At 62.9% G+C, this 22,988-nt stretch overlaps 1 protein-coding gene across 2 annotated transcripts; it reads right to left on the minus strand.

The window, feature by feature from the left end:
• Window positions 1–872: 872 nt before the first annotated feature.
• Window positions 873–20,693, minus strand: SYMPK (symplekin scaffold protein). Of its 2 annotated transcripts, none has more exons than XM_065420777.1 (26): window positions 20,586–20,693; window positions 19,366–19,431; window positions 18,859–18,912; window positions 18,263–18,336; window positions 17,440–17,566; window positions 16,805–17,054; window positions 16,450–16,620; window positions 15,653–15,892; window positions 14,892–15,046; window positions 14,212–14,362; window positions 13,366–13,579; window positions 11,596–11,746; window positions 11,283–11,518; window positions 10,567–10,648; window positions 10,114–10,227; window positions 9,611–9,758; window positions 8,930–9,090; window positions 6,828–6,936; window positions 6,444–6,544; window positions 5,513–5,603; window positions 5,028–5,129; window positions 4,558–4,745; window positions 3,063–3,239; window positions 2,334–2,423; window positions 1,762–2,067; window positions 873–1,157 (listed from the first exon to the last, which is right to left on the minus strand). In XM_065420777.1, exons 1-26 carry the CDS (start codon window positions 20,691–20,693, stop codon window positions 987–989), a joined length of 3,837 nt encoding a protein of 1,278 aa, XP_065276849.1. In that variant the 3' UTR covers window positions 873–986. The 2 variants fall into 2 exon arrangements, with proteins under 2 accessions (XP_065276849.1, XP_065276848.1); XM_065420776.1 differs by having other exon boundaries at window positions 13,366–13,600.
• Between the last annotated feature and the right edge of the window lie 2,295 nt (window positions 20,694–22,988).

Consider the following 22,988-nt stretch of genomic DNA (forward strand, 5'->3'; position numbering starts at 1 on the left):
TCCGCCCCCATCGGCCTTCCTCCAGACTCCACCCCTCAGCGACCCCCGAGCGGGCTCCGCCCCCTCCCTGACCCTCCATAAATTCCGACCCTTAGCAACCTCCCCCGACTCCACCAGCCCCCCCAACAGGCCCCACCCACTGCCCCTCCCCCATCCCCCCAACAGGCCCCACCCACTGCCCCCTCCCCATCACCCACCCTCCCCAGGCCACACCCACTGCCCCTCCCGGATCCCTCCCACCCCACCAGGGCCCCTCCACTGCCCCCTCCCCCATCCTCCCCTACACCTCACCAGCTGCCACCCACTGCCCCTTCCCCCATCCCTCACCCCCCCAACAGGCCCCACCCTCTGCCCCCTCCCCATCACCCACCCTCCCCAGGCCACACCCACTGCCCCTCCCGGATCCCTCCCCTCCCCTCCCTCCCACCCCACCAGGGCCCCTCCACTGCCCCCTCCCCCATCCCTCCCCTACACCTCACCAGCTGCCACCCACTGCCGCTTCCCCCATCCCTCACCCCCCCCAACAGGCCCCACCCACTGCCCCCTCCCCATCACCCACCCTCCCCAGGCCACACCCACTGCCCCTCCCTGATCCCTCCCCTACCCTCCCTCACACCTCACCAGCTGCCACCCACCCCCACCCCTCACCTACCCTCCCTCACGCCCCACCAGGGCCCCTCCCCCATCCTCCCTCCCCTCCCCCATCCTCCCTCCCCTACACGCCACCAGCTGCCACCCACTGCCCCCTCCCCCATCCCTCACACCCCACCAGACCCCCCCCCTTCTCTCCTGGGGGAGATTGCTCCGGGATATGAACCCAGCCCGAGGGAGGGACGCGCCCCACGCACACAAGGAGGCAGAAGGGCCCAGGAACAGCAATTCTTTATTTAACCCAGATCCAGGCCATTAGCTGTGCAGTTTCTGCTCCTCCCCACCCTCCCCCCAGAGTATCTTTGCCCTGCAGGGGCTGGCACTGCCCCGCCCCATCAGCTCTCTGCTTTCTGCTCCTGCTCCGCGCCCGGCTCTGGCAGCTCCTCCGGCTGGCTGACGGGCTGGGGCCCGCTGGGCACCGGCTCGTCCGGCGTGAGGCTCTCTGGCTTGCTCTCGGCTCCCTCGTCAGCGGCGCTGCTGGCTCCCGCCTCCTTGCTCTTCGCTTCCTGGTGTGGGGCAGGGAAAGGGGGCAGACAAGACGCCTCATGAATGGAGACACCCCAGCCCCACAGCCGGACAAACCAAGGGACCCATTGTTGAGCTGGCTTCTAGCTTTAACTGCCACCCCGACCCTGAAGAGGGGATCACGTCATCCCCACCTGGGATCTCTTCAACTGCCCCTCACTTATCCTGGGGCACTCCCCGCCCCCCCTCTCCAAGATCGCTACATCAGCCTTGGTTTCCCAGCCTCAGGCAGGAAGGGGAGGGGCCAAAGGCACTGGGCAGGGCCTTGGCTCCATCCTTTGGCCAATGAGACCAGTGGGGCTGGAGCAGCCCTGCCCCCAGGGCAGGGTCAGTGGCTGCACAGGGGTTTGCTAGGGGAGCCACATTGACCACCATGGGGCAGGGCCCCTGATGCTGCAGTGTTTGGGGAGGGCCCTCTCGTGGCCAGAAGAGCTCTCCGTACCCGCCTCTGTGCTAGGGGACACTGGGGGCCAAGAAGAAGTAGGAAGCTTTGAGGCCAGCGAGGGGTTAATGGGACCCTGGCTGGGTGCAGCCCTGACTCCACGCACGAGCTCTGCCAAGCGCCCGTCCGCCCCCAGAACGTACCTTCGCAGGTAGGGGCCCCTCCACGCTGGAGTCCAACAGGGACCCGTCTCCGCCTGAACCCTCCTCTTCCTCCTGCATGCTGATGAAGATGGTGGGCGTTTCCACCTCGGGACCCTCCTCCCGGAAGTCCATGGGCTCCTCGGCGGGCAGCGGTGCCAGGGCGTGGGCAGGGCGCGGCTGGCTGGCCGGCTGCTTCAGTTTCTGCTCCTCCTCCAGCTGGCGTTTGAGCGCCTTCTCCTGGGCCAGCCGCAGAGCGATCATGTCTTGGGACATGCGTGGGAGGAGGGGCACCGGTTCCAACTCCTCCTGCCCGGGGACAAAGCACGGTCAGCCAGGGAAGGGACCCCTCCCCATCCCATCGAGTCGGGGTAGCAAAGGACTCCCCTCAGAGAGGCTGGGCTGGAGACCCCGCTCCCCTGGGCCTCTGCAGCAGAGCATTAGCCACGGGGCTGGTCTGAGAGTCCCCCCGCAGCACCTCCCTGAGCCCACGGCTCTGTTCTGTGCCTTCGGGTACTGGCTTACTCCCTCCCCGGCCCGGTTCCCAGCCTCCCAGCCCAGGCGTCTCCGCTCACCTCCTCCAGTGGCTGGGAGTCTTTCACCTCCACCTCCTGCTTGCTGCTGGCTTCCAGGATGGTCATGGTGGAGTTGGGGACGTGCGCTTGCTGTGCGGGGTGGGGAGGGGAAAGAGGGGCCGGGTGAGCGAGGCATGCGGGAGCACGGGTCGAGGCACCCAGTGCCCGCTGTCCTGGGTCCGGAGCTCCAGCCTCTCCCCTGCCCTGGGAACAGCCAGCTCCCAACTAGAGAGAGAACTGGCCGGCCCGTAAGGACCTACCCTGGGATGGGGACAGAGCTGTCCTGGGGAGCAGTCACTAGTCGCAGCAGGTGAGTTTAAAGGCTGAGCAAGGGCTGACAGCCGCACCTGGGGAGCGGTGTCCCCTAGGGGAGAGCTGGGAGCCCCACTGCTGGGGGGACACAGCCAAACAGGGGCAGAGCCCAGCACACTAGGGAGCAAACTTTCATCAGGCTCCAGGGGGGGCAGGAGGGTGATGGTGGGGGCGCTGGAAGTGGGCGCGGGAAGTGGGTGAGAACAAACCCCAAAGGAAGCTCTGTTCCCTACACCCCCACCTTGGTTAGACTGAAGGGACGCACTGCATGCTGGGGCCCTGCAGTCTGTCCCTAATTATTAAAGGGAAGGGCAGCTGCATACCCACCCCACCATCACTTGTGTGCCCTCTCCTGCGCCCCCCCGCCAGGTTACACTCCCCCCCCCCCCCCCCGCCCTCCAGGGGGCAGGCCAGTACCTGGTGCGGGGTGAAGGAGCGGACGTGGGCCAGCAGGGGCTCCCGCAGCTCGGGGCACTTCTCGAAGACGGCGCTGAGCTGCTGCGGAGGGAGCTGCAGGATGACCTGGAAGGACTGGGGCTTGGTGCGCTGACAGCATTTGATGAAGCCCTCCCACACTTTGGGGTACTTCCAAACCTGGGAGGGTGAAGGGGGAGGGTTAGGAGAGGGGCCTTTCCACTATGCCCTCCCCCCCACACCCACACGTGGGCACAAGGGGCAGCCAATTCAACCAGCCCTCCACGTGTCAGCGCGTCACCCTGGCTCTGGCCAGGGCGTTGCTGGGGCATGAGCCAGGCGTCCCTCTGCTGGGGATGCGTATCCCCATCGGCAGCCCTTTCAGAGCTGGGGAGATGCCCACCCAGAGGCAGTGCTGAAAGCCAGGGCGGCTGGCGGAGGAGCAAGGGGGCAATGTGTGCAGGGAGCGGGGCAGAGGCCTGGCGGTGTCACATGCACCTCTGGAGCCCGCACCCGAGGGGGAGCAGGGTTGAGAAATGGAGACCTGGGCTGTCTGGGGGGGGACAGGTGAAGAGCTGCCCCTCCCCCAGCTACTTCGGAAAAATCGCTTTCCTTGGTGCTAGGATGCGGCCACCTCTGGGGAGGAACCTGGCGGCTGATCAACAGCCAGATGCCACCAGTGCACGGCAGTTTAGGACAGGAAGTGCAGACTAAGTGCAAGGAGTGGGGCTGAGGGAGGCCGAAGAAAGGAGAGGGGGAACGGGCCAGGATAGTGGACTGAACAGAAGCCAGCGACGGGATCTTAGGGTGACGGCTCAGCCGGGAGATGACAATGCCAGCACCAGAGCCCCCTAGTTCCAGTGCACTGGCTTAACGGGGCCTCAGCAAGAAGAGCGCCCTCTAGTGGATCATCCCCCCCACTCAGACTCGTAGACTTTAAGGTCAGAAGGGACCATTATGATCTTCTAGTCTGGCCTCCTGCACAACGCAGGCCACAGAATCTCACCCACCCACTCCCGTATCAACCCCCTGACCTATGTCTGAGCTACTGAAGTCCTCAAATCAAGACTTCGAGGTGCACGAATCTTCCAGCAAGTGACCTGTGCCCCACGCTGCAGAGGAAGGTGAAAAACCCCCAGGGCCTCTGCCAATCTGCCCCGGAGGAAAATTCCTTCCCGACCCCAAATATGGCGATCAGCTAAACCCTGAGCATGTGGGCAAGACTCACCAGCCAGCACCCAGGAAAGAATTCTCTGTAGTAACTCAGATCCCACCCTATCCGGTGTCCCATCCCAGGCCATCGGGCATATTTACTGCTAATAGTCAAAGATCAATTAATTGCCAAAATTAGGCTATCCCATCATACCATCCCCTCCATAAACTCCTTAGAAGCCCTGGGATTTCCGGGGCTAACCCAACCCAGCTTAGCTTGTGCCGGGGTCCCAGTGCTAGGCTGCCTGGCCAGGCTGCAGGAGGCGCCGCAGGGCCGGGTTCCCACCTGCTTCATGATGAGGCGGGACAGGACGTTCATGACGAAGCCGCCCAGGCGTGGGTACATGGTCAGCGACTGGATGACCGTCCTCATGAGCAGCATGGGCAGGGGGCTCTGCTCCATCAGCTGCTGCATCACCACGGCCAGCACCTCCGACGTGTAGACGTTCCTCTCCCCGAAACACAGGTTGGTGGCTGTGGGAAAAAGAGATGATGTCAGCCGAGGCCGCCGGGGATTTGGGGGTGTGGCTGAGACACACGGAGGGGCAGAGAAGGGAGCAGGTCGCCAGTGGGCGCGAGACGAGAACCCAGGAGTCCCGGCTCCCACCCGTGGGCCAGCCTGCTGCCAGTCAAGAGGAAGGAGGAAGAGGCAGGACAGTGAGAGCAGGGCAGGGGCGCAGGCAGCCAAAGGGCTGGCCCAGCGGACGCAGCTGTCCTCACTGTCCGAGTCCACCCAGGCCTCCGGCACCCCCTTACCTTTGATGATGGATTTCATGTCGCACTTGGCGGAGTCAATGTTGTGCAGGGCGATGAGCAGCTCCCCAGGGTTCAGGGGGGACACGGCCGAATTCCCTTCGCCTGCACAGGGCAGAGAGGGGGAGGCTGAGCTGGGAGGCCGGGCTGTCTGTGCAGACCCACTGTGCCTAGTGGGAGGCTTGTGCTAGGCGGCCTAGGGCCCTTCTGCCCAGATCGGTTTCTCCTCCAGGCTCCCCACAAGAGACACGAGATGGGGCCCCTGAAACTTCCCAGGCTCAGGCTTCTCCCTGGCTGGGCCGTGAAGCTCCTACCCCCGCCTGGAATGGATGTGGGAGGACTGACCCCCAATTGTCCTCCCACTCAGTGTCATGGCACCATTGCCCACCGCCCCCCGGGGTCCGTCAGCGCCAGCCCATCTCCCAGCATCACGTCGGCAGCTGGCCCCGCAGAACGGGGAAATCCCGGCCCCTCGGCTCGGCACCTACCGTGCTGCGTCCCCAAGAGGCGGTTGAACACCTCCTTCACCACGATGGGGTTCAGCTTGATGAGCTTGGGCAGAGCCTGGATCACCTCTTTCTGGGGGAGGGAGAGGGAGAGCTTGGCAGATATCGGTTATGCCACACAACCCTCCGGCCTATTTAACACAGGGGAGACTGAGGCACGGCAAGGGGACAGGACGGACTCAGGGTCACACTGAGCCAGTGACAAAGCCAGGATCGGAATCCAGGAGTCCTGGCTCCCAGCCTCCCCATCCCCTTTGTTCTTACCACTAAACCCCACTCCCAATGGAACCCAAGAGTCCTGACTCCCAACCTCTCCATCCCCCCCATTCTTACCACTAGACCCCACTCCCAATGGAACCCAGGAGTCCTGGCTCCCAGCCCTTCACCCTGCTCTAACCACTAGACCCCAGGAGTCCTGGCTCCCAGTCCCCCATCCCACTCTAACCACTAGACCCCAGGAGTCCTGGCTCCCAGCCCTTCACCCTGCTCTAACCACTAGACCCCAGGAGTCCTGGCTCCCAGTCCCCCATCCCACTCTAACCACTAGACCCCAGGAGTCCTGGCTCCCAGCCCCCCACCCTGCTCTAACCACTAGACCCCAGGAGCCCTGGCTCCCAGCTCCCCCCCACCACTCTAATCACAAGATGACCCCCCACCTCCCTCCCCGAGGATGGAACCCAGGAGTCCTGGCTCCCAGCCCCCCTGGCTCCCAGCCCCCCTCCCTGGTCTGTCCATTAGACCCCACCCCTCACTCTAACCACTAGAGTCCACTGCCTCCCATAAGAACAGTCTCCCCTAGGCAGTGGCTGTCCAGCCACTACCCCCACTCCAGCCGTGGCAGTAGCTGGGCCAGGCCAGATGCCAGGAGCCCTGCCTGGCTCAGCAGCGCCCGCCAGGCCCCACGGGGTCCTACCTTCTCCAGGCCGTTGAGGACGGGGATGAGGAACCGGACGTCCGGGAGTCGCTTGTGGTAGAGATCGCGAACTCGCTTCACCAGCTCGGGAGACGGGGGCACTGCGAGAGCAAAGGCAGGTCAGCGCCAGGGGAGGGGCTGGAGAGCAGCCGGGGGAGCCCAGCGGGGTGTGTGTGTGTGGGTGGGTGTGTGTGGGTGGGTGTAAGTGTAACGCTTGGGGAAGCAACATTCCCATTTGAGGGGAAACGCAGGCACAGGGCAGGACAGCCAGCCAGGGAGAAAGGCCAACAGCCCTGCTCTAGCCCTCCGAATGCCCACCCATCTAGAGGGCAGTGCCCGCTGGGGGGGGGGTAACAGTGGCGGTGTGGGGCGGGGCACTGATACCTTTATCCGTCAAGCTGTGCAGGCACCGGGTCACCAGGGTCTCGGCCCCTTTGGGGCAGTTCTCCACCAGCAGCAGCAGCTCTGGGGAGTTCATCCCCATCCCACGGATCTGGGCAAGGAGGGGGAGAGAAGGAAGAGGCAGCCTCAGAGGAGCATCACCACGGATCGCGGGGGAAAGGAACCAACTGGGCCGAGTCAGCACGCGCAACACGGCCGTGCCTCACCCCCCAGCCAAGCCCCAAGGGAACCCAGCCAGGGGAGCGCAGCCGAGTACCCCAAACCCCCACACTCCTGGGACCCCAGCAGACGGCTAACCCAATCCGTGCAGCATGGCCAGGTTATGCTCTTCATTTGTACCTTCCCCGCCAGAGGCTGGAGTCTGCACGGGATGCTCCTGCTTTAGGTTCTGTTCAGAAAAGGCAAAGGGGGATGGACAGAGGCTGCAAGCAGATCACAGACCCCAGGCGGGCTGCCCACCAGAGATGGCTCTGAGCCATGGTCAGGAGCAGTCTGGAATGGCCAGCATGGATTTGTCCAGAACATTGCCTCCTCCAACAGGGGTACTGATCTCACAGGTAGGGGAAAGCAAACAGGATGCAGCTTGATTTTAGTCAGGTTTGACAGCCCCACCTGACAGTCTCAGAAGCAAACTAGGGAAATGCGCTCGACATGGAATTGCTATAAGGTGGGGGCACAAAGCGCCGCTATCAATGGTTCGCTGCCCAACTGAGAGGACGTATCTATCGGGGTCCCACAGGAGTCGGTCTTGGGTCCGCTACCCTTCAGTATTTTCATTGCTGAGCCAGAGAACGGAGTGGAGAGTGGGATTATAAAACCTGCAGCTGACACCGAGCTGGGAGGGGTGCAAGCACTTTGGAGGAGAGGGTTAGAATTCAGCTAGAAGAAATTCCATCAAGACAAGTGCAAAGTACTGCACCTAGGAAGGAAAAATCAAACTCTCAGCTACAAAATGGGGAATGACTAGGGAGTTGTACTGCTGAGAAGGAGCTGGGCAGTAGAGCGGATCGCACATTGAACGTGAGCCAAGAATTTGATGCAGCCGTGAAAAAGGCGAACATTGTTCTGGGTGTATTCACAGAAGCGTCGCAGGAAAGACACGGGGCGTCACTGCCCCGCTGTACTCGGCACCGGGGAAGGCCCCAGCTGGAGAACGGGGTCCAGTTCTGGGCGCCGCATTTCAGGAAAGAGGTGGACAAACTGGAGGGAGTCCAGAGAAGAGCAAGAGAAACGATCCAAGGTTTCGAAAACCTGGCCGAGGAGGAAAGGTTAAAAAAAAACTGGGCACGTTTAGCCTTGAGAAAAGAAACCTGAGCAGGGAGTGGAAAACAGTCGTCAAATTCGTTAAGGGCTGGTATACAGAGGACGGGGATCGATCGTCCTACCTTCAGTGGACATGGAGAACAAGAAGCAATGGGCTTAATCTGCAGCGAGGGAGAGCGAGGTGAGATATTAGGACAAAAACTTTCCAACGCTCAGGGGAGCTCGGCCCTGGAACAGGCTTCCCAGGGAGGCTGTGGGATCCCCGTCCAGAGAGGATTTTAAGCTCAGGCTGGACGAACCCGTCAGGGCTGGTCTAGGCTTACTTGGCCCGGCCTCAGCGCAGGGGGCTGGGCTTGATGAGCTCCTGAGGCCCCTTCCAGCTGGGGATTTCTGGACTCCAGAACAGCTGATCAACCCAGCTTTAAGCCAGCCGTCAATCATCCATTAACCCTTTATTTCTAACCTGAACCTTAATAGAAAGTGTGACCCATCTGCCTGCATCATTATTAGGTGTATTACGGTAGCGCCTAGGAACCACACTCAGCCAGGACCCCACTGTGCGAGGCACTGTACTTTTGCTTTGCTATTAGGTGTATTACGGGAGCATCTAGGAGTCCCGGTCACGGAGCAGCCCCCCACGGTGCTAGGGGCTGTACAAACAGCATGAAGATGGCCCCTGCCCCAAGAGCCTAGCTTGGAATTCAGTCTCCAGCCCTGCTTTGGGGTCGGCCTTGCAGTGGCCACAGTTCGCTGTCCCACCTGCACAGACAGCCCTGTACCGCTGCAGGGGGTCCCCGCAGAGCCTTTCCCGGCGTGCTCACCGGCTGCTCGATGACCCGCAGCACGGTGCGCTTGATGTCAGCGATGGCCTCCGTGTAGACGGACGCCAGCTCGTGGATCAGCTTGTGGTTCTGCGGCAGCAGGGCCAGGTACAGGTACAGACACTGCTTCACCGTCTCCTCGGTCCAGGGAGCAGCCACCTCTGCACGACAAGGGAGGGAGATCGGTCGTGGGGCTCCCAGCGAACAACCGCAGCTGGAGAACCAGGGGAAGCGCAGCGGCCGCCCCGACCTCCGGAGCCAGCCTGCACCCAGGGCAACAGTCCAGCAGGGAGCCGAGGGACGGGCTCAGACTGCAGGAAGGGGCCAGCAACTCTAAGGAGGGGCTCTCGGATCCTCGGCTGTGGAAGCAGCAGACGGCTACCAGCACAGCGGGGTTGGAGCGCTAACCACGGCAATGCCGCCTCGCGGGCAGAACCCAGCCATGGGCCTGAGATGCCCTGGAATTCCCCGCGGCTACGAGCACAGGTCTCCTTCCTCTGATCACCGAGCAGGCAGCAGTCACCAGCACCAGGCTGGGGGATCCCCACACGACTGGTGCCGCAGCCCAGCGCTGTAGGGGAGATCTGACCCACCAACTAGTGACACTGAGGACTGCCCCCCAGGGACAGCAGCCTACGTTCACTGGTTGTCCCCACCCCACGCATGGCCCCGCCTTGTTACCCGTGTCCTTGTCGGCACCAAAGAGCACAGACGGGGGGTTGGGGTGCACCAGGAGCTGTAGGTAGTTCAGCGCAAACTTCTCCACGTACTCCCGCAGCTGGTCCTTCTCATACATGCGCTTGATGAAGAGGATCGCCTGCTGGCGGACCTGCGGGGCAGACGCGGCGTGTGAGGGGAGCGCTCACCCAGCACTGAGGGGCGGCCACCTCTGGGGCAGGGGGCAGCTGAAGACAGCTACACAGCAATGCCACACGAGCGCTCCAGGCAGGGACAGACTGGGATCTGGCTAGGACGACACTAGGAACCCTCCGTCTCGCTCAGGACACTGGGGGAGCAGTGAGGAGCTGAGTTATGGGTCTCACTGGCAGGATTCCTGAGACTTCGCGGCCAGGGCGGCGGGTCCTTGGCCTGAGGCAGTATCTGGGGGGACGAGCCGGGCTGAATGAATGCACAGAGGGGCTGGACAATACCACAAGACACCGGCCCCCGGCTGCCTGACGCACCTTGTCCTTCTCATGGGAGCTGAGGTCCAGCAGCACGTGCAGATACTGGAACTGCCTGGACGGGCGCTTGAAGATCAGGTCCCGGAGGGTGGACATCCCCAGGTAGGTGCGGCTCTGCGACAAACGACCCCAGTGAGCAGATGGTCCCGCAGGGGCTCGGCTTGGCACCCCCCCCCCCCCCCCCCGCACAGGCTTGGGACTCGGCTCCATGCATTCAGCCGGAGGAGCTTGATCTAATGCGGACAGGCAAGTGCCAGGCGAGGGACGTGGGCGGTGGGGCGGGAACCACAGGAGCCTGCCCGCAGATACTGGGTGCACACACCATGTGACGGGGAGATGCCAGCCCCGCCCTGCCCCCCTGCAAGAGGGATCAGTGGGGTCGGTTAGAATCTTCTTGGGCAAGGGTGGTGCCTCTTTAATAGCCGCTCTCCCCTCCCTGCTCCTCGAACCCACCTCATCCTCGCAGTACTTGCGGATCACCTCCAGGGCGCTCTCTGTGATGAGCGGGGCTTCCAGCACCACCTTGGTGAAGATCCTGCAGGGGGCACACACACAGACCATCACCACCGGGCTGCAGCCCCCAGGTTCCCTTTGAAAAGGGGCCCTTCGCCTGCCCCTGAGATGCAGCCACCTCTGGGGTGGGCCAGGGCCGGAAAAGGGAGAGAACCCCTGCCCCATGACATTATCCAGGATGCTTAGGACAGAAAGTGCAGGCAGATGTCTCCAGCTGAGAGTGCCGGCTCCAGAGCCCTTGCGCCCCCCTGCTGGGATGGAGTGAGGCTGCTCACTGCTGCGTGATGGGGACATCTGCCCCCTGGAAACCCTTCCTAGCATGGCGGGGAAGGCCAGGCTGGCAGTCCCACGACACGGCAGGGAGCTGGTCCCAGCAGGAGCGTTAGTTACGCTGCAGGAATCCCGGCTGGTCACGCTGATGGAGCCCTAGCTGCCGCAGACACCGCTGGGAGGAAGCTCGCAGCGCTGGAGCCCGAGCTAGGCACTGCTGGGAGGAAGCTCACAGCACTGACATCCCAGCAGGGTCACAGCTCATGGCACAGGCTAAGCTCACCCCAAGCGTGTGTCCCTCACCCAGGCTAGTCTGGGTCCAGACCAGTGACCCAGGCCGGGAAGACTTCACCTCTCAGCTCCTCCCCCACAGCGGGGCCACTCACCCATCCTTCTGGTCTGGCTTCTCCTGCAGGCCGGAGAGCAGGCCGATGAGGCACTCGTCGTAGCTGTCCAGGGAGCCGGACGGGTACGTGCTCAGGTAGGCGTTGTACTCCTGGTACAGCCAGGCGAAGGCCAGGTCCAGCCGGTTGCGGATGTCGTCCAGGATGAAGGACAAGACCTCGCTCTTCAGGGGCATGTTGAAGTGGGTCACCAGGGACGAGAGGATCTTGACACGGGCCTGGGGACGAGAGAAGGGGAGGGTCAGGCACGGACGGTACCCAGGCCCTGCCCCGCTGCGGCCGAGCCGGTGCCTACCTGGGCCGCCCCGCTGCAGGCGACGGCTCTCTCTGAGCACAGGATCCGCTTCACGGCTCCCAGCTTCAGCTTCTCCATCTGCACGTCCGTCAGCGGCTTGATCGCGTCGCTCAGGCGGAAAACCTTCTTGCGCCCGCCGGCGCCTGCCAGCCTGGAGCGGGGAATTAGAGCGCGGCTCAGCGCCGGAGGCGGGCATGGTTTGTAACGCTCTCACAAACCACCCACGCCTCAGATTACCCGTTCGGCTTGGCAGCACTACCCACTGAGCAAAGCGGGAAGGGCCCAGGCGTCTGGGCAGTGGGAACGTGCCATCAAGAGCTGGCTGGACTCAACATACGTCATGGGGGACTGGGAAAAATCAGCGCCCGAGCGTTAACGGCAGCAGGACCAGGAACTCAACAGGGCTTGGCAGCCAGAGGACAACGGACTGGAGGGGGCAGAGAGGTGTGTTAACAATGGGGACATAGAGAGATCCCGTGAGGGACCCCACAGGAGCCTGGCATGGCTCCCGCCAGGACAAAGTGCCATAACCTCCGCGCCTCTTCGCTGACCTACAGCCCTCCCAATGGTATTGGTGGTTCACAGTCAAACTGGAAGGGCACATGGAGTGGAGTCCCGCAGGGATCGGTTCTGGGTCCGGTTCTGTTCAATATCTTCATCAGTGATTTAGATAATGGCATAGAGAGGACACTTATAAAGTTTGCGGACGATACCAAGCTGGGAGGGGTTGCAAGTGCTTTGGAGGAGAGGATTAAAATTCAAAATGATCTGGACAAACTGGAGAAATGGTCTGAAGGAAATAAGATGAAATTCAATAAGGACAAATGCAAAGTACTCCACTTGGGAAGGAGCAATCAGTTGCACACCTACAAAATGGGAAATGACTGCCTAGGAAGGAGTACTGCGGAAAGGGATCTGGAGGCCATAGAGTCAACAGTGTAACGCTGTTGCAAAAAAAGCAAACATCATTCTGGGATGTATTAGCAGGAGTGTTGTAAGCAAGACACGAGAAGCAATTCTTCCGCTCTACTCCGCGCTAATTACGCCTCAACTGAAGTATTGTGTCCAGTTCTGGGCGCCACATTTCAGGGAAGATGTGGAGAAATTGGAGAGTCCAGAGAAGAGTAACAAAAATGATGAAAGGTCTAGAAAACATGAGCTATGAGGGAAAACTGAATGAATTGGGTTTGTTTAGTCTGGAGAAGAGAAGACTGAGCGGGGCCATGATAACAGTTTCAAGTACATAAAAGGTTGTTACAAGGAGGAGGGTGAAAATTGTTCTCGTTAACCTCTCAGAATAGGACAAGAAGCAACGGGCTTAAATTGCAGCCAGGGCGGTTTAGGTCAGACATTAGGAACAAGATCCTGTCGGGGTAGCTAAGCCCAGGGAGGGTTGGAATCTCAGTCCCTGGAGGTTTTTAAGAGCAGGTTGGACGAACAGCTGGCAGGGGCGGGCGAGTTATTACGTGGTCCTTGTTGCCCTCTCAAGGTCCCTCCCGGGCCTACGATTCTATGATGCTCTGGTGCAGGGACTCAAAGCTGGCTCTTCGGCAGCACCCCCTGCTGCCCGCCGGGAGCTCTGCCCAGCCAGTCTGACGGGCAGACTCCTGCTCAGAGAGGTTTTATCCCATCGGGGATCAGTGCCTGTTAGTATCTGCAGTGCCGCCAGGCAGCCCTGGAAAGGGCGCGACCTCTTGGGGTACCTCCCGGGAGACTATAAACCCCGGGCTCAGCACGGACCCTGAGCGCCCTCCCCCGAAAAGGCCTCACCTGGGCTGGGTGGCCGGGATGATGGGCTCCGGACGCCGCTTGGCTTGGGGGGCCTCTTGCTCCAGGAGGATAGTGACGCAGCCCTGTGCCCCCAGCACGGAGATGGCCTGGCCCTGGGACAGCGAGGACAGGCGCCGTTTGATCAGCACACTCTCGGGCTTCGCCAGCTTCTCCTCCTTCGGCTCCTCCTTCAGCAGCTTGGTGTGCTCCACGCCTGGGGGACGGGGAGAGGAGCCTGTGCCAAGGAGCCGTCTCACTCACGGTGCCCACGCGAGGCCAGGCAGAGCCATTCGGTCCCCGGGCACCAGCCCCAAGGGAAGGAGAGTGGAGCCGGGAAACAAGAGCTTCAGCTACCCTCAGCTCTGCCGACACCCCTCACTCCCAATCCGCAGCCCCCTGCTAGCCCAGCCCTGGGCTTCCCCCCAGCTCTGTCGGCACTCCTCACTCCTGACCCGCAGCCCCCTGCTAGCCCAGCCCTGGGTTCCCCCCACAGCTCAGCCAGTGCCCCTCACTTCCGACCCGCAGCCCCCTGCCAGCCCAGCCCTAGGGTTCCATGCCCCCAGCTCTTCCGGCACCCCTCAATCCCAATCCGCAGCCCCCTGCTAGCCCAGCCCTGGGCTTCCCCCCAGCTCTGCCTGCACCCCTCAATCCCAACCTTCAGCCCCCCCCCCGGAAAGCACTCACCCCCAGCAGGAAGCGAGGCATCTTGTGGACGGGGAGGGCTCCTGAAGGCTGGGGAAGCAGGGGAGGTGGCACGAGTCTGAGGTCTCCCCGACATTAGCTCCCCTTCCCCCAGAGCTCTACCTGTGCTACAAGGGAGCCCCCCACTCCCCCCAGCAGACGTACCTGGCCCAAGCCCTGCGGCCGTCATCTGGGTGGCCATCAGGCGGGCGAGATGCTTGATCTGGGCGTCTGTGCCGGCCGACTCCACGGGGGTGTAGGTGGCTTGGAAGGAGGCGGGCATGGTGTCGGGCAGGTACACCATGCTGATCAGCACCTGGGGCAGGAGAGGCAGGACATGGCCATAACGCAGCCCGCCGGGGGACGCCCTGCAGAGGGCGCTGCTCTTACGGGCCCCAGGCCCTGCACTCTAGGCCCAGCCCCTCCCCAGCCTGCTGAGGCCAAGAGCTGTTTCCAGCAGCGAGGCCTCCCCAGCTTCCCACCAGGCCAGCAGGTTAGAGACCACACTTCAGGGAGAGCGCCCCCTGCTGAGCCCCCGCCCAACCGCCCTGCAGCCCAGCGACCCCATGCTCCATGGCACTGACTGTGAGGGGATAGCGCCCCCTGCTGAGCTGTCCCATGCCCTGAACCCCCTGGATTTCCCCACAGGTCTCCCATCCAGCAGGCCTGACACTCTTTGGCTTGTGAGCTGGAACAGGAGCCGCTGCTCAAGGCCTGGCAGTTGCAGCCCAACACACCCATCCCCCGGCAGCGTGTCTAAGCGTGGGGGGGGGGGGGGGAGTGTGTGTGCATTTCAGGGGGCCCGGGGACCCGCCAGCACCGAGCCAGGGCCCAACCTCACCCACCAGATTGGCCACGTTGTCCGGCGTCAGCAGGGGCTGCAGGAACTCGGCCGTGATGTCCGTGTCCGAATGGGTGCTGGTCTGGGCAGAGGGCTTGGGCGGTGGCGCGGCCGCTTGCTCCAGGTCCTTATCCTCGTCATCCTCCCCGAGAGGTGGCTCTGTGCCAGAGAGCCTGGGGTTAGAGTCGAGGGGCACTGCCAGCCCCAGACAGCCAGGGCTGGCGCCATCCCCATCCCAGGCCTGGCAGCGGAGGGCAGGCTCCTGGCAGATGCCATGTGCACACAGAGCTACACCCTTCCCGGCAGCCCCGGGGACCGGCACCTTAGGGTCCACAGCTGGTAAGGCCCCAGCAGAAGGGAGGCAGCTTCCGCCCCACACGCTGCCCCCTGCCAACCTTACCCAGCCCTGGGGAGGGATTTCACTGCCTTAGAAACTACTGGCTGCTCCACGCCTCTGGATCCCTGACTTTGCTGTGAAGGCTGCACCCAGGGGCCCAATTCAGATGATGTCTGGGACGCCAGTGCTCCCATGCCCTCACAGTGCCCCCTGCTGGGACTGGAGTAGCCAGGAGCTCCCCCCACAGCGCCCCCTGCTGGAAGAGGCTGGGACTGGAGTAACTGAGCTGTTCCCTTGATCACCTCCCTCTGGGAACTGGGACAAGCTCTCAGCCACCTACACCCGATCTCCCATGGCACCCCACCCCCAGGAACGGTTGCTGCTAAATGGGGCCTCCCAGCAGAGCGAGGCCCGCCCCGCCCCCTCACCCATCTTCATCTTCTTCAGGGCCGGGTCGCTCTCGTCCCGCGGGCGCTTGCGCGGCTCCTTCAGGCTGGGCATGCTGCGGGTGATCTCGGCCTGCTGGGTGCCCAGGTCCACCAGCAGGGTGGTGATCTGCGCCTGGAACTCGAAGGACGAGGGGTGCTTCAGCACGCTCAGCAGGTGCAGCTTCAGGTTCTTGCGGACGCTGCTCACCTGGGACTTAGCCAGTGTCGGCGGCAGGTTGGCTGGCAGGAGGGCGACATGGAAGGGGCGTCAGGTACGCGGGAGGGGGGCTGCCCTAGAAGGGACCCGCTGTAGGACGGAGGCTTGGGCTAAGCCTGGGGTCTGGCTTTGGGTAGGGAGTGGGGTGCAGGGCGAGGGAGGGGCTGAGAGTCAGGACTCCTGGGTTCTCGTCCTGGCTCTGGGTAGGGAGTGGGGTGCAAGGCGAGGGAGGGGCTGAGGGTCAGGACTCCTGGGTTCTCGTCCTGGCTCTGGGTAGGGAGTGGGGTGCAAGGCGAGGGAGGGGCTGAGGGTCAGGACTCCTGGGTAAGGAGTGGGGTGCAAAGCGTGGGAGGGGCAGGACCCCTGGGTTCTATTCCTGGACAGGGAGGGGGGGGTGCGGCTGGGAGTCAGGACAAGCATTGGGATTTCGTTCATTAACACACACAAAGCCCTTTGGGCTCCCTGGCTGAGGCCCCGGAGAGGGCCCAGGGAAGCCCCCGGCCGAGTGCCGGGCCCAGCAGCTCAGGCCAGGGAGGGAGTCTCCGAGGCGGAGCCCGGCCGGGGAGGGGGCAGCGCTTACCGTGCAGGGTCTCGTAGGCCTGGATCACCTCGGCCATGAACATGGGCCGCTGGCGGGCGATGGAGGCCAGGGAGCCCAGCGCCGCTGTGAGGTTGATGCTGGAGATGGCCGGGTGCACCATGAACTTCAGCAGCTGCTCCAGGGCCGCCTTGCCCTCCTCCCACAGCACATCTGAAAGGCAGGAGCAGGCGGGGTCATGGCACAGGCCACAAGCCAGGGGCCACGTGGGGAAGGCAGGTTAGGGGTGGGGGAAGGCTGTTGGGGTGAGGGGGCCGCATGCCAACAGCACCCCCTGGCTGCCTTGGCAGCGGGTCACCCGACCCGGCTTCTAGAGTCCGGCTGGGCCCCCACTCACTGTGTTTGATGTAGGGGTGGTCCTTGGGGATGCGGTCGAGGCTGATGTCGTTCTCGTGGCGCTTGGGCACGTCCGAGTCGGGCATGCGGGGCGACAGCGTGATGATCAGCCCCTCCACGAACTTGATGGCGTGGGTGCGGATGCCGTCGTTGTCCGAGTCCAGCAGCAGGATGATGTCGCTGGCCATGGCCGACACCATCTCCCAGCAGGCCTCCTGCAGGTCGTTGATGACCTTGGACTTCACCATCCACTGCCGGGAGCCAGAAGGGAGGGGTGAGCGCCGAGGCCGGCCACTGAGCACTGACGAGGCCGGCTGCCGAGCACAGCACCCCCTGCGGGGAGAGGCCAGGCCTGGAGTAGCCAGGCGCTCTCCCCACACCCAGTGCCCCATCCCATTCTCCACAGCGCCTCCTGCTGGAGTAGCCAGGAGCTCCGCCCCCAGCCAGCGCCCTGCAGTGCCCCCTGCTGGGAGAGGCCAGGGCTGCAGTAGCTGGGAGCCCCCCCCCCACAGCCAGTGCCCTGAAGCGCCCCCTGCTGGGAGAGGCCGGGGCTGCAGTAACCGGGAGTTCCCCCGACAGACAGCGCCCCCTGCTGGGAGAGACGTGGGCTGCGCAGGCTGGCTGAGGGGCACTCACCTGCAGCGCCACCTTGTAGAGCTGGGTCATGGCGAGGATGGCCTTCTTCACCACGTTGACATTCTCATCCTTCAGCAGCATGTTCAGGTTCGCGATGAGCTTCAGCAGCAGCTCGATGTCCCGTTTGCTGGGGGCGGGGGAGAGACAGCAAACTCAGGGGGGAGACAGACAGCGCTGGCTGGAGGTGGGGCAAGCAGCTACTGCAGCAACCAGACCCTCATCCTGGACCAGAGCAATTGGCTTCTACGGAAACCTCACCCCTTGTACAGGTGGGGAAACTGAGGCGGGGGAGGGACTTGCCAAGGTCACACAGGGAGTCAATGGCAGATCAAGGCATAGAACCCAGGAGTCCTGGTTCCCAGCCCCCCTGCCCTCACCACTTGACTCCATTCCCCTCCCACAGCTGGGAATAGAACCCAGGAGTCCTGACTCTTCGCAGCCACCAGGCCCTGCTCACAACAGGGATCTTAGCTGGAGACAAGGGATAAGCGCCTGCCCTGCCCCGGACGCCACCCCCCAGGCAAAAGCCCAGTCCCTCCGGTCCGTAGGTAGCCGACTTCCCTTCTGCAGGCTGCTGCTGGGACGCTCCTATGCTGGCTGAAGGGAGCTCCCAGACTCAGTCCCTCCCAGCAGGGGATGCTGTAGGGAGCGGGATGGGAGAGTCCCAGCGGCTGCCGCCTGTGGGGCGTGGGGCAGGAGCTGGCTGGCTGGGGCTCCCAACTAGGTGCTGTACAGACCTGTAGCACCCTGAGGGCTTGGAAGCTCTAGGAGAAGGAGAATTACACCCAGGGGCTCTGGGAGGCAGCAGCAAATCCGTCCTTACCAGGCCTCTTCTATGAAGCCGATGACAAACTTCCGCACCTCGATGGATTTGTCTGCCTGGAAGGCGATGATCTCCTGCAGCCGGAAAGGCAGGTGGTCAGGGCCGGCCCCAGCTGCCCAGCAGAGCAGGCCGAGAGGGGGAAGGGAGCCAGGGCAGGGCAGAGCTAGGCTGCCCTGAGTCAGGGCAGGGAGGCGGCTGCGGAAAGCTTTAGGTTAGGCCCAGGTGAGAATATTCACACTCCACGGGCCTGTGTTTGACACTGAGCAGTCTAAGCCGCCAGCCCTGGCACTGCCCAGGACACGGCAGGCTTGAGGGGCGTCTGGGGCTCCAGCTGGAAACCCAGGCAGCCTTTAGGCAGCCGCTCATACCTCAAACCCCCCCACCACCATAGGCCCGCTGAGCAGGCAGTTAATGCTCTGTGTCAATCCGAGGAGTTCTCCACCTCTCAGCCGTCAGAGGGTGGGGGGGCCGCTGAGTGAAAGGCCTGCAGCGCCAGCGGTACTGCACCGGCCCTTGCTATGGGCACAAGGAGAGTCAGGAAAGGCTGTTTTCAGAGGAGTCCCCGGCACCCCAACGTGGCGCCCAGGGCTACTCACATCCAGGAAGTTATCCAGCAGCGTGGGGTCCTTGTTTATAATTAACTCCTGGACCTGTGGGGAAAGCGGAACGGCAGGGGGTGAGACCCAGGCAGATGGAGGGGTTTGCAGCATCAGCCATCGCCCATCTGCCTCCCCCCAGCGCAGCACCCTGCCCCATGGACCCAGCCGCTGTCCAGTGTTTCTGCAACACCAAGGAGCTCCGCACAGAGCCAAGTGAGCCCAGCAGCAGGTCCTGTCCCTGCAAGGTGCCAGGTGGAATCAGAGAATCCCGGGGAAGCCAGAGAGGGGCCAATGGCTAGAGAGATGGGGAAGGTGTGGGTCCTTAGGAGAAGGCCGGGGAGGAATCTGGGGGGCATGAAAGAAAAGCGGATGCTATTTGACCCTGGCCCTGCTGGCTACACCTTCGACAGGCAGGCACGGGGCCTCGTGCCCCTGTACAGCTCTTCCCAGCTCCCTGCATTCCAGCCCGCTGTCATCCCACTGCTGCAGGGAGGAGCCGCTCACCTGTTTGAGGAGGTTGATTTTAGAGTCGTTGCTGATCAGGGCAGCTTGGTTTAACAGATCCACCACCTGCAGAGAGAGGAGGCACAAAGGAATTGAAGACTGGCCTGGCTCCGAGGAATATCTTGCAAGACAGAGTAAACTGACGAAGGAGGCAACACCCAAGGGCCAAGCTAGGCTGGGAGCTTAGGACAGTCCTAAGTTAACCGCTCATGCGGCACAAAGCAGCACCACAAGCAGAGACGGCAACGAAGTTAGAAGTCCTGCCCGGTACAGAGGGGCTACACACGGGTAGCTCGGGAGGGGTACGCGACGAATGGTGACAGCTGCCCTGGTGACGGACACCCACCCCACTAGCATTATGGTAGTGCCTAGAGCCCCTGAGATCAGGTGCTCATTGTACTAGGCTACCCACACCAGTCTAGTTTCCCTCCAGCGTGGATGCCGCTGTACCAGTGTAAAGGTGCTTATATTGGTATGGGGAAGGGGAATTCTAGGATAAGGTACTTTGATGCCAGAGTAACTGAGTCCACACCAGGGTTGCACCAGTGCAATATACCAGGAAAAGTAACCCATCCCGCCCCTGCGTTAGTGACCCTGGGATAAAAGCCGTGCAGACAAGACAGGCAAAAGGCGGGAGGGGAACCAGGCCCAGGGAGAGGAAGGGATGTGCCAAAGGTCACCCAGTGGGGCAGCGGCAGAGCCGGGATAGACGCCAGGTCTGCCAAGTCCCAGACCGGTGCCCTGCCCCCGGACTACGCTGCCTCGCAAGAACCAGACACAGCCAGTAAACACTCTGTACAGAAGGATCACTGAGGGGCATGTCACGTGGCCCCAACATTTAGCCCTTCACGATACGCTTCGAAACTGGACTGTAATTAGCAAGAGAGGTGAACAGACTGTAACCTGTTCCACAAACCCCGGTGCCAGCCACTCCCCCTGCCCTGGGGTTGGAATAGAGCCGGTGCTCCCTACAGGGAAAGGCCTTATCCCAGTCCCAACACCCAGGAGCCAGCTGCTCCCCCTGCTCTGGGAGTGGTGACCCCTAGAGGGGAAAGGCCCTGTATCCCATTCCCCCAACCCCTGGGCTGCTAATGTGCAAGACCTGGGGCCAGATCAGAGCCACCTCTCTTGTCCCTGGTTTAGGGCTAAAAGGGACCAGGGCCTGACTCCCAGCCCACTTGACCGTTCAGCCTTCACTGACTGTTCCCCACACCACGCACCCTCTCCGAGGTGGTCATGCTGTCTGTGCCGCTGCCCTCCTCCTGGGTGAAGAACTGGGAGGCGATGCTCATGCGGGCGTTGCTGCCCTCCCCTGCGCGGCTGGCCATGGCGACGGGGGCACCCGGCGCGTGAGCCGTTCCCAGCCGAGAGCGGGTCGATGCCCCTGCCAAGGTGTCTGTGCCCAGGGCTGGATGGGTGAGAGGGCAGCTCCGTCTCCCCGGCCCAGGAGGTCCTGGGGCTCTCTGCTCTGGCTGCTAACGAGGAGACTAATTAGCACCCTGCCCCACACAATCCCTAGCCCCCCCATGAAAGCCCAGGCCACCCCACTGCCCCAGTCTAACATCCTCCCACCCAGATACCCCCAGCCCCTCCCTGGCACCACCCAGGCCTGGATGCCCTGTCACCCCACAGGAACCCCAGCCTGCCCCCCTGCCCCCATGGGATACCTATCTACCCCCTGCTCCCCCCAGCCCAGCCCCCATTAGCAGCACCCCAGGCCTCACATCACCCCAAGGCAGCCCCCTTTAGTCCCCCCGCCAGTCCCCTCCCCTCTGGCCACCCCCCCCTCGTAACCCCCCCCAGGCCAGGCCAGGCCCCTCCCCTCACGGCCCCCTCGTAACCCCCCCAAGGCGCCCCCCCTTAACCCCCCTCCCGCCGGCCCCCGCCCCCCTAGCAACCCCCCAATTGTAACCCCCCGCCCGCCGGCCCCTGCCCCCCTAGCAACCCCCCTTTCCCGCGCTCACTCACTCACCCGCCCGCCCGAAGCCGCGGCCCCTCAGACTCCGCGCGGCCCCCTCCCGGCCGCCATCTTTCCCCGGCCCGGGCGGTGCGCACTGCGCAGGCGCGCGCCGCAAGGCCGCCTGGGTCATGTAGTTCTGTTGAGTGAAGGGGCGGGGCGGGGCCGCCGCGAGGAGGTGCTGGGTAACCGAGTCCGTCGCCTAGTGCTGCCTGCCAGGGGATGGTACAGCTCCGTCCTGCCCTTTGACCCTTGAACCCAGCCACAGCGCCTCTCCTCGGTGCCCTTTGACCCTTGGCCCCACTGCCCTGACCAGATCGCGCGGGGGGGGGGGGGGGGGCAGCCACAGGCTCACAGCCCCCACTGGAGCCATGGGGGAGGGGGGCGCACAACCCTAGGAAGCTGCGAGGGGGGAGGAGGTTGGGGCAGGCGCTGCCCCTGCAGCTCCCATTGGCCCAGTTCCCGGCCAATGGGAGCTGCGGAGCTGGTGCTCATGGCGGGGGCAGCGCGCGGAGCTCCCCTAGGGTGACCAAACAGCAAATGTGAAAAATCGGGACTGGGGTGGGGGGTAATAGGAGCCTATATAAGAAAAAGACCCAAAAATCAGGATCAGAGGGGCAGCCGTGTTAGTCTGGATCTGTAAAAAGCAACAGAGAGTCCTGTGGCACCTTATAGACTAACAGACGTATTGGAGCGTAAGCTTTCGTGTCTGACGAAGTGGGTATTCACCCACGAAAGCTTATGCTCCAATACGTCTGTTAGTCTATAAGGTGCCACAGGACTCTTTGTCGCTTTTTAAAATTCAGGACTGTCCCTATAAAATCGGGACATCTGGTCACCCTAAGCCCCCCTGGCCGCCCCTGTGCCTCAGAGCCAGAGGGAGATGTGGCCCCTTCCGGGGAGCTGTGTGCAGCCGGGTAGGGCGCCGACCAGCTCGGCAACAACCGGACGCCTGGCGACCCTACACTATCGGAACTAATGGTGTCCTGATCGGACATTGGTTGGGACGCGGGAGAAAGAGTTAAATATCGGGACAGTCCGACTTTATCAGGACGTCTGGTCACCCTACTCCCCAATGCCCTTTGACCCCTGACCCCACAGCCCCAATCCCAGTCATCTCCCCCCACCCCCACTCCAGTGGACATAGATGGCCTTGACCTTTTTCCTCCACCTTTGCACCCAGCTCCCAGGCCAGGGCTCCGGCCCCATCCCAACGCGCGGGTGGCCCCATCAGGCCCAGCCTGTAGGGGGGTGGGAGGTTGTTTGGTTCTTCGGCTCATGTCCTTCCACCACAACCACGGCCTTTGACACGGCCCAGCGCGTAGCCCTGGCGAGATCTTACACGGTGTGTGACTCCTCCGGGAGCCGGCACGCCAACAGCTGGTCCGTGGGTCGCCATAGTCCCCTGAGTCTGGCTTGCTGGAATAGCAGGGTGACTTTCAAGCTGCCGGCTCCAGGTTGACCTGTTGTAATCATTCCATTGTGCTTGCGGCCTCTCTCCTGACATCCGGGGCAGCCATTCGGGCAGGCACATAAAGGCTGTTCACACTGGTGGGTTCTAGCCATCCTATGATCCCATTCAGCGCAGGGTCCAGTTTCTGTACGTGGGCCGATCTTCCCACACCGGACGGGTGTATTCAGCCATTGAATAGCGAAGTGCAAGCGC

The sequence above is a fragment of the Emys orbicularis genome, chromosome 21 (genome assembly GCF_028017835.1).
Source record: "Emys orbicularis isolate rEmyOrb1 chromosome 21, rEmyOrb1.hap1, whole genome shotgun sequence".
NCBI lineage: Eukaryota > Metazoa > Chordata > Testudines > Emydidae > Emys > Emys orbicularis.

Coding starts and splice junctions, on each gene's coding strand:
- SYMPK (XM_065420776.1), bottom strand. CDS start 20,693: ATGGCCAGCCGCGCAGGGGAGGGCAGCAACGCCCGCATGAGCATCGCC. Junction 11,747..13,365: donor ATCCCGGCCACCCAGCCCAG/GTGAGGCCTTTT, acceptor TCCCCGCTCCAG/GCTGGCAGGCGCCGGCGGGC. Junction 5,130..5,512: donor CCTCTTGGGGACGCAGCACG/GTAGGTGCCGAG, acceptor TGCCCTGTGCAG/GCGAAGGGAATTCGGCCGTG.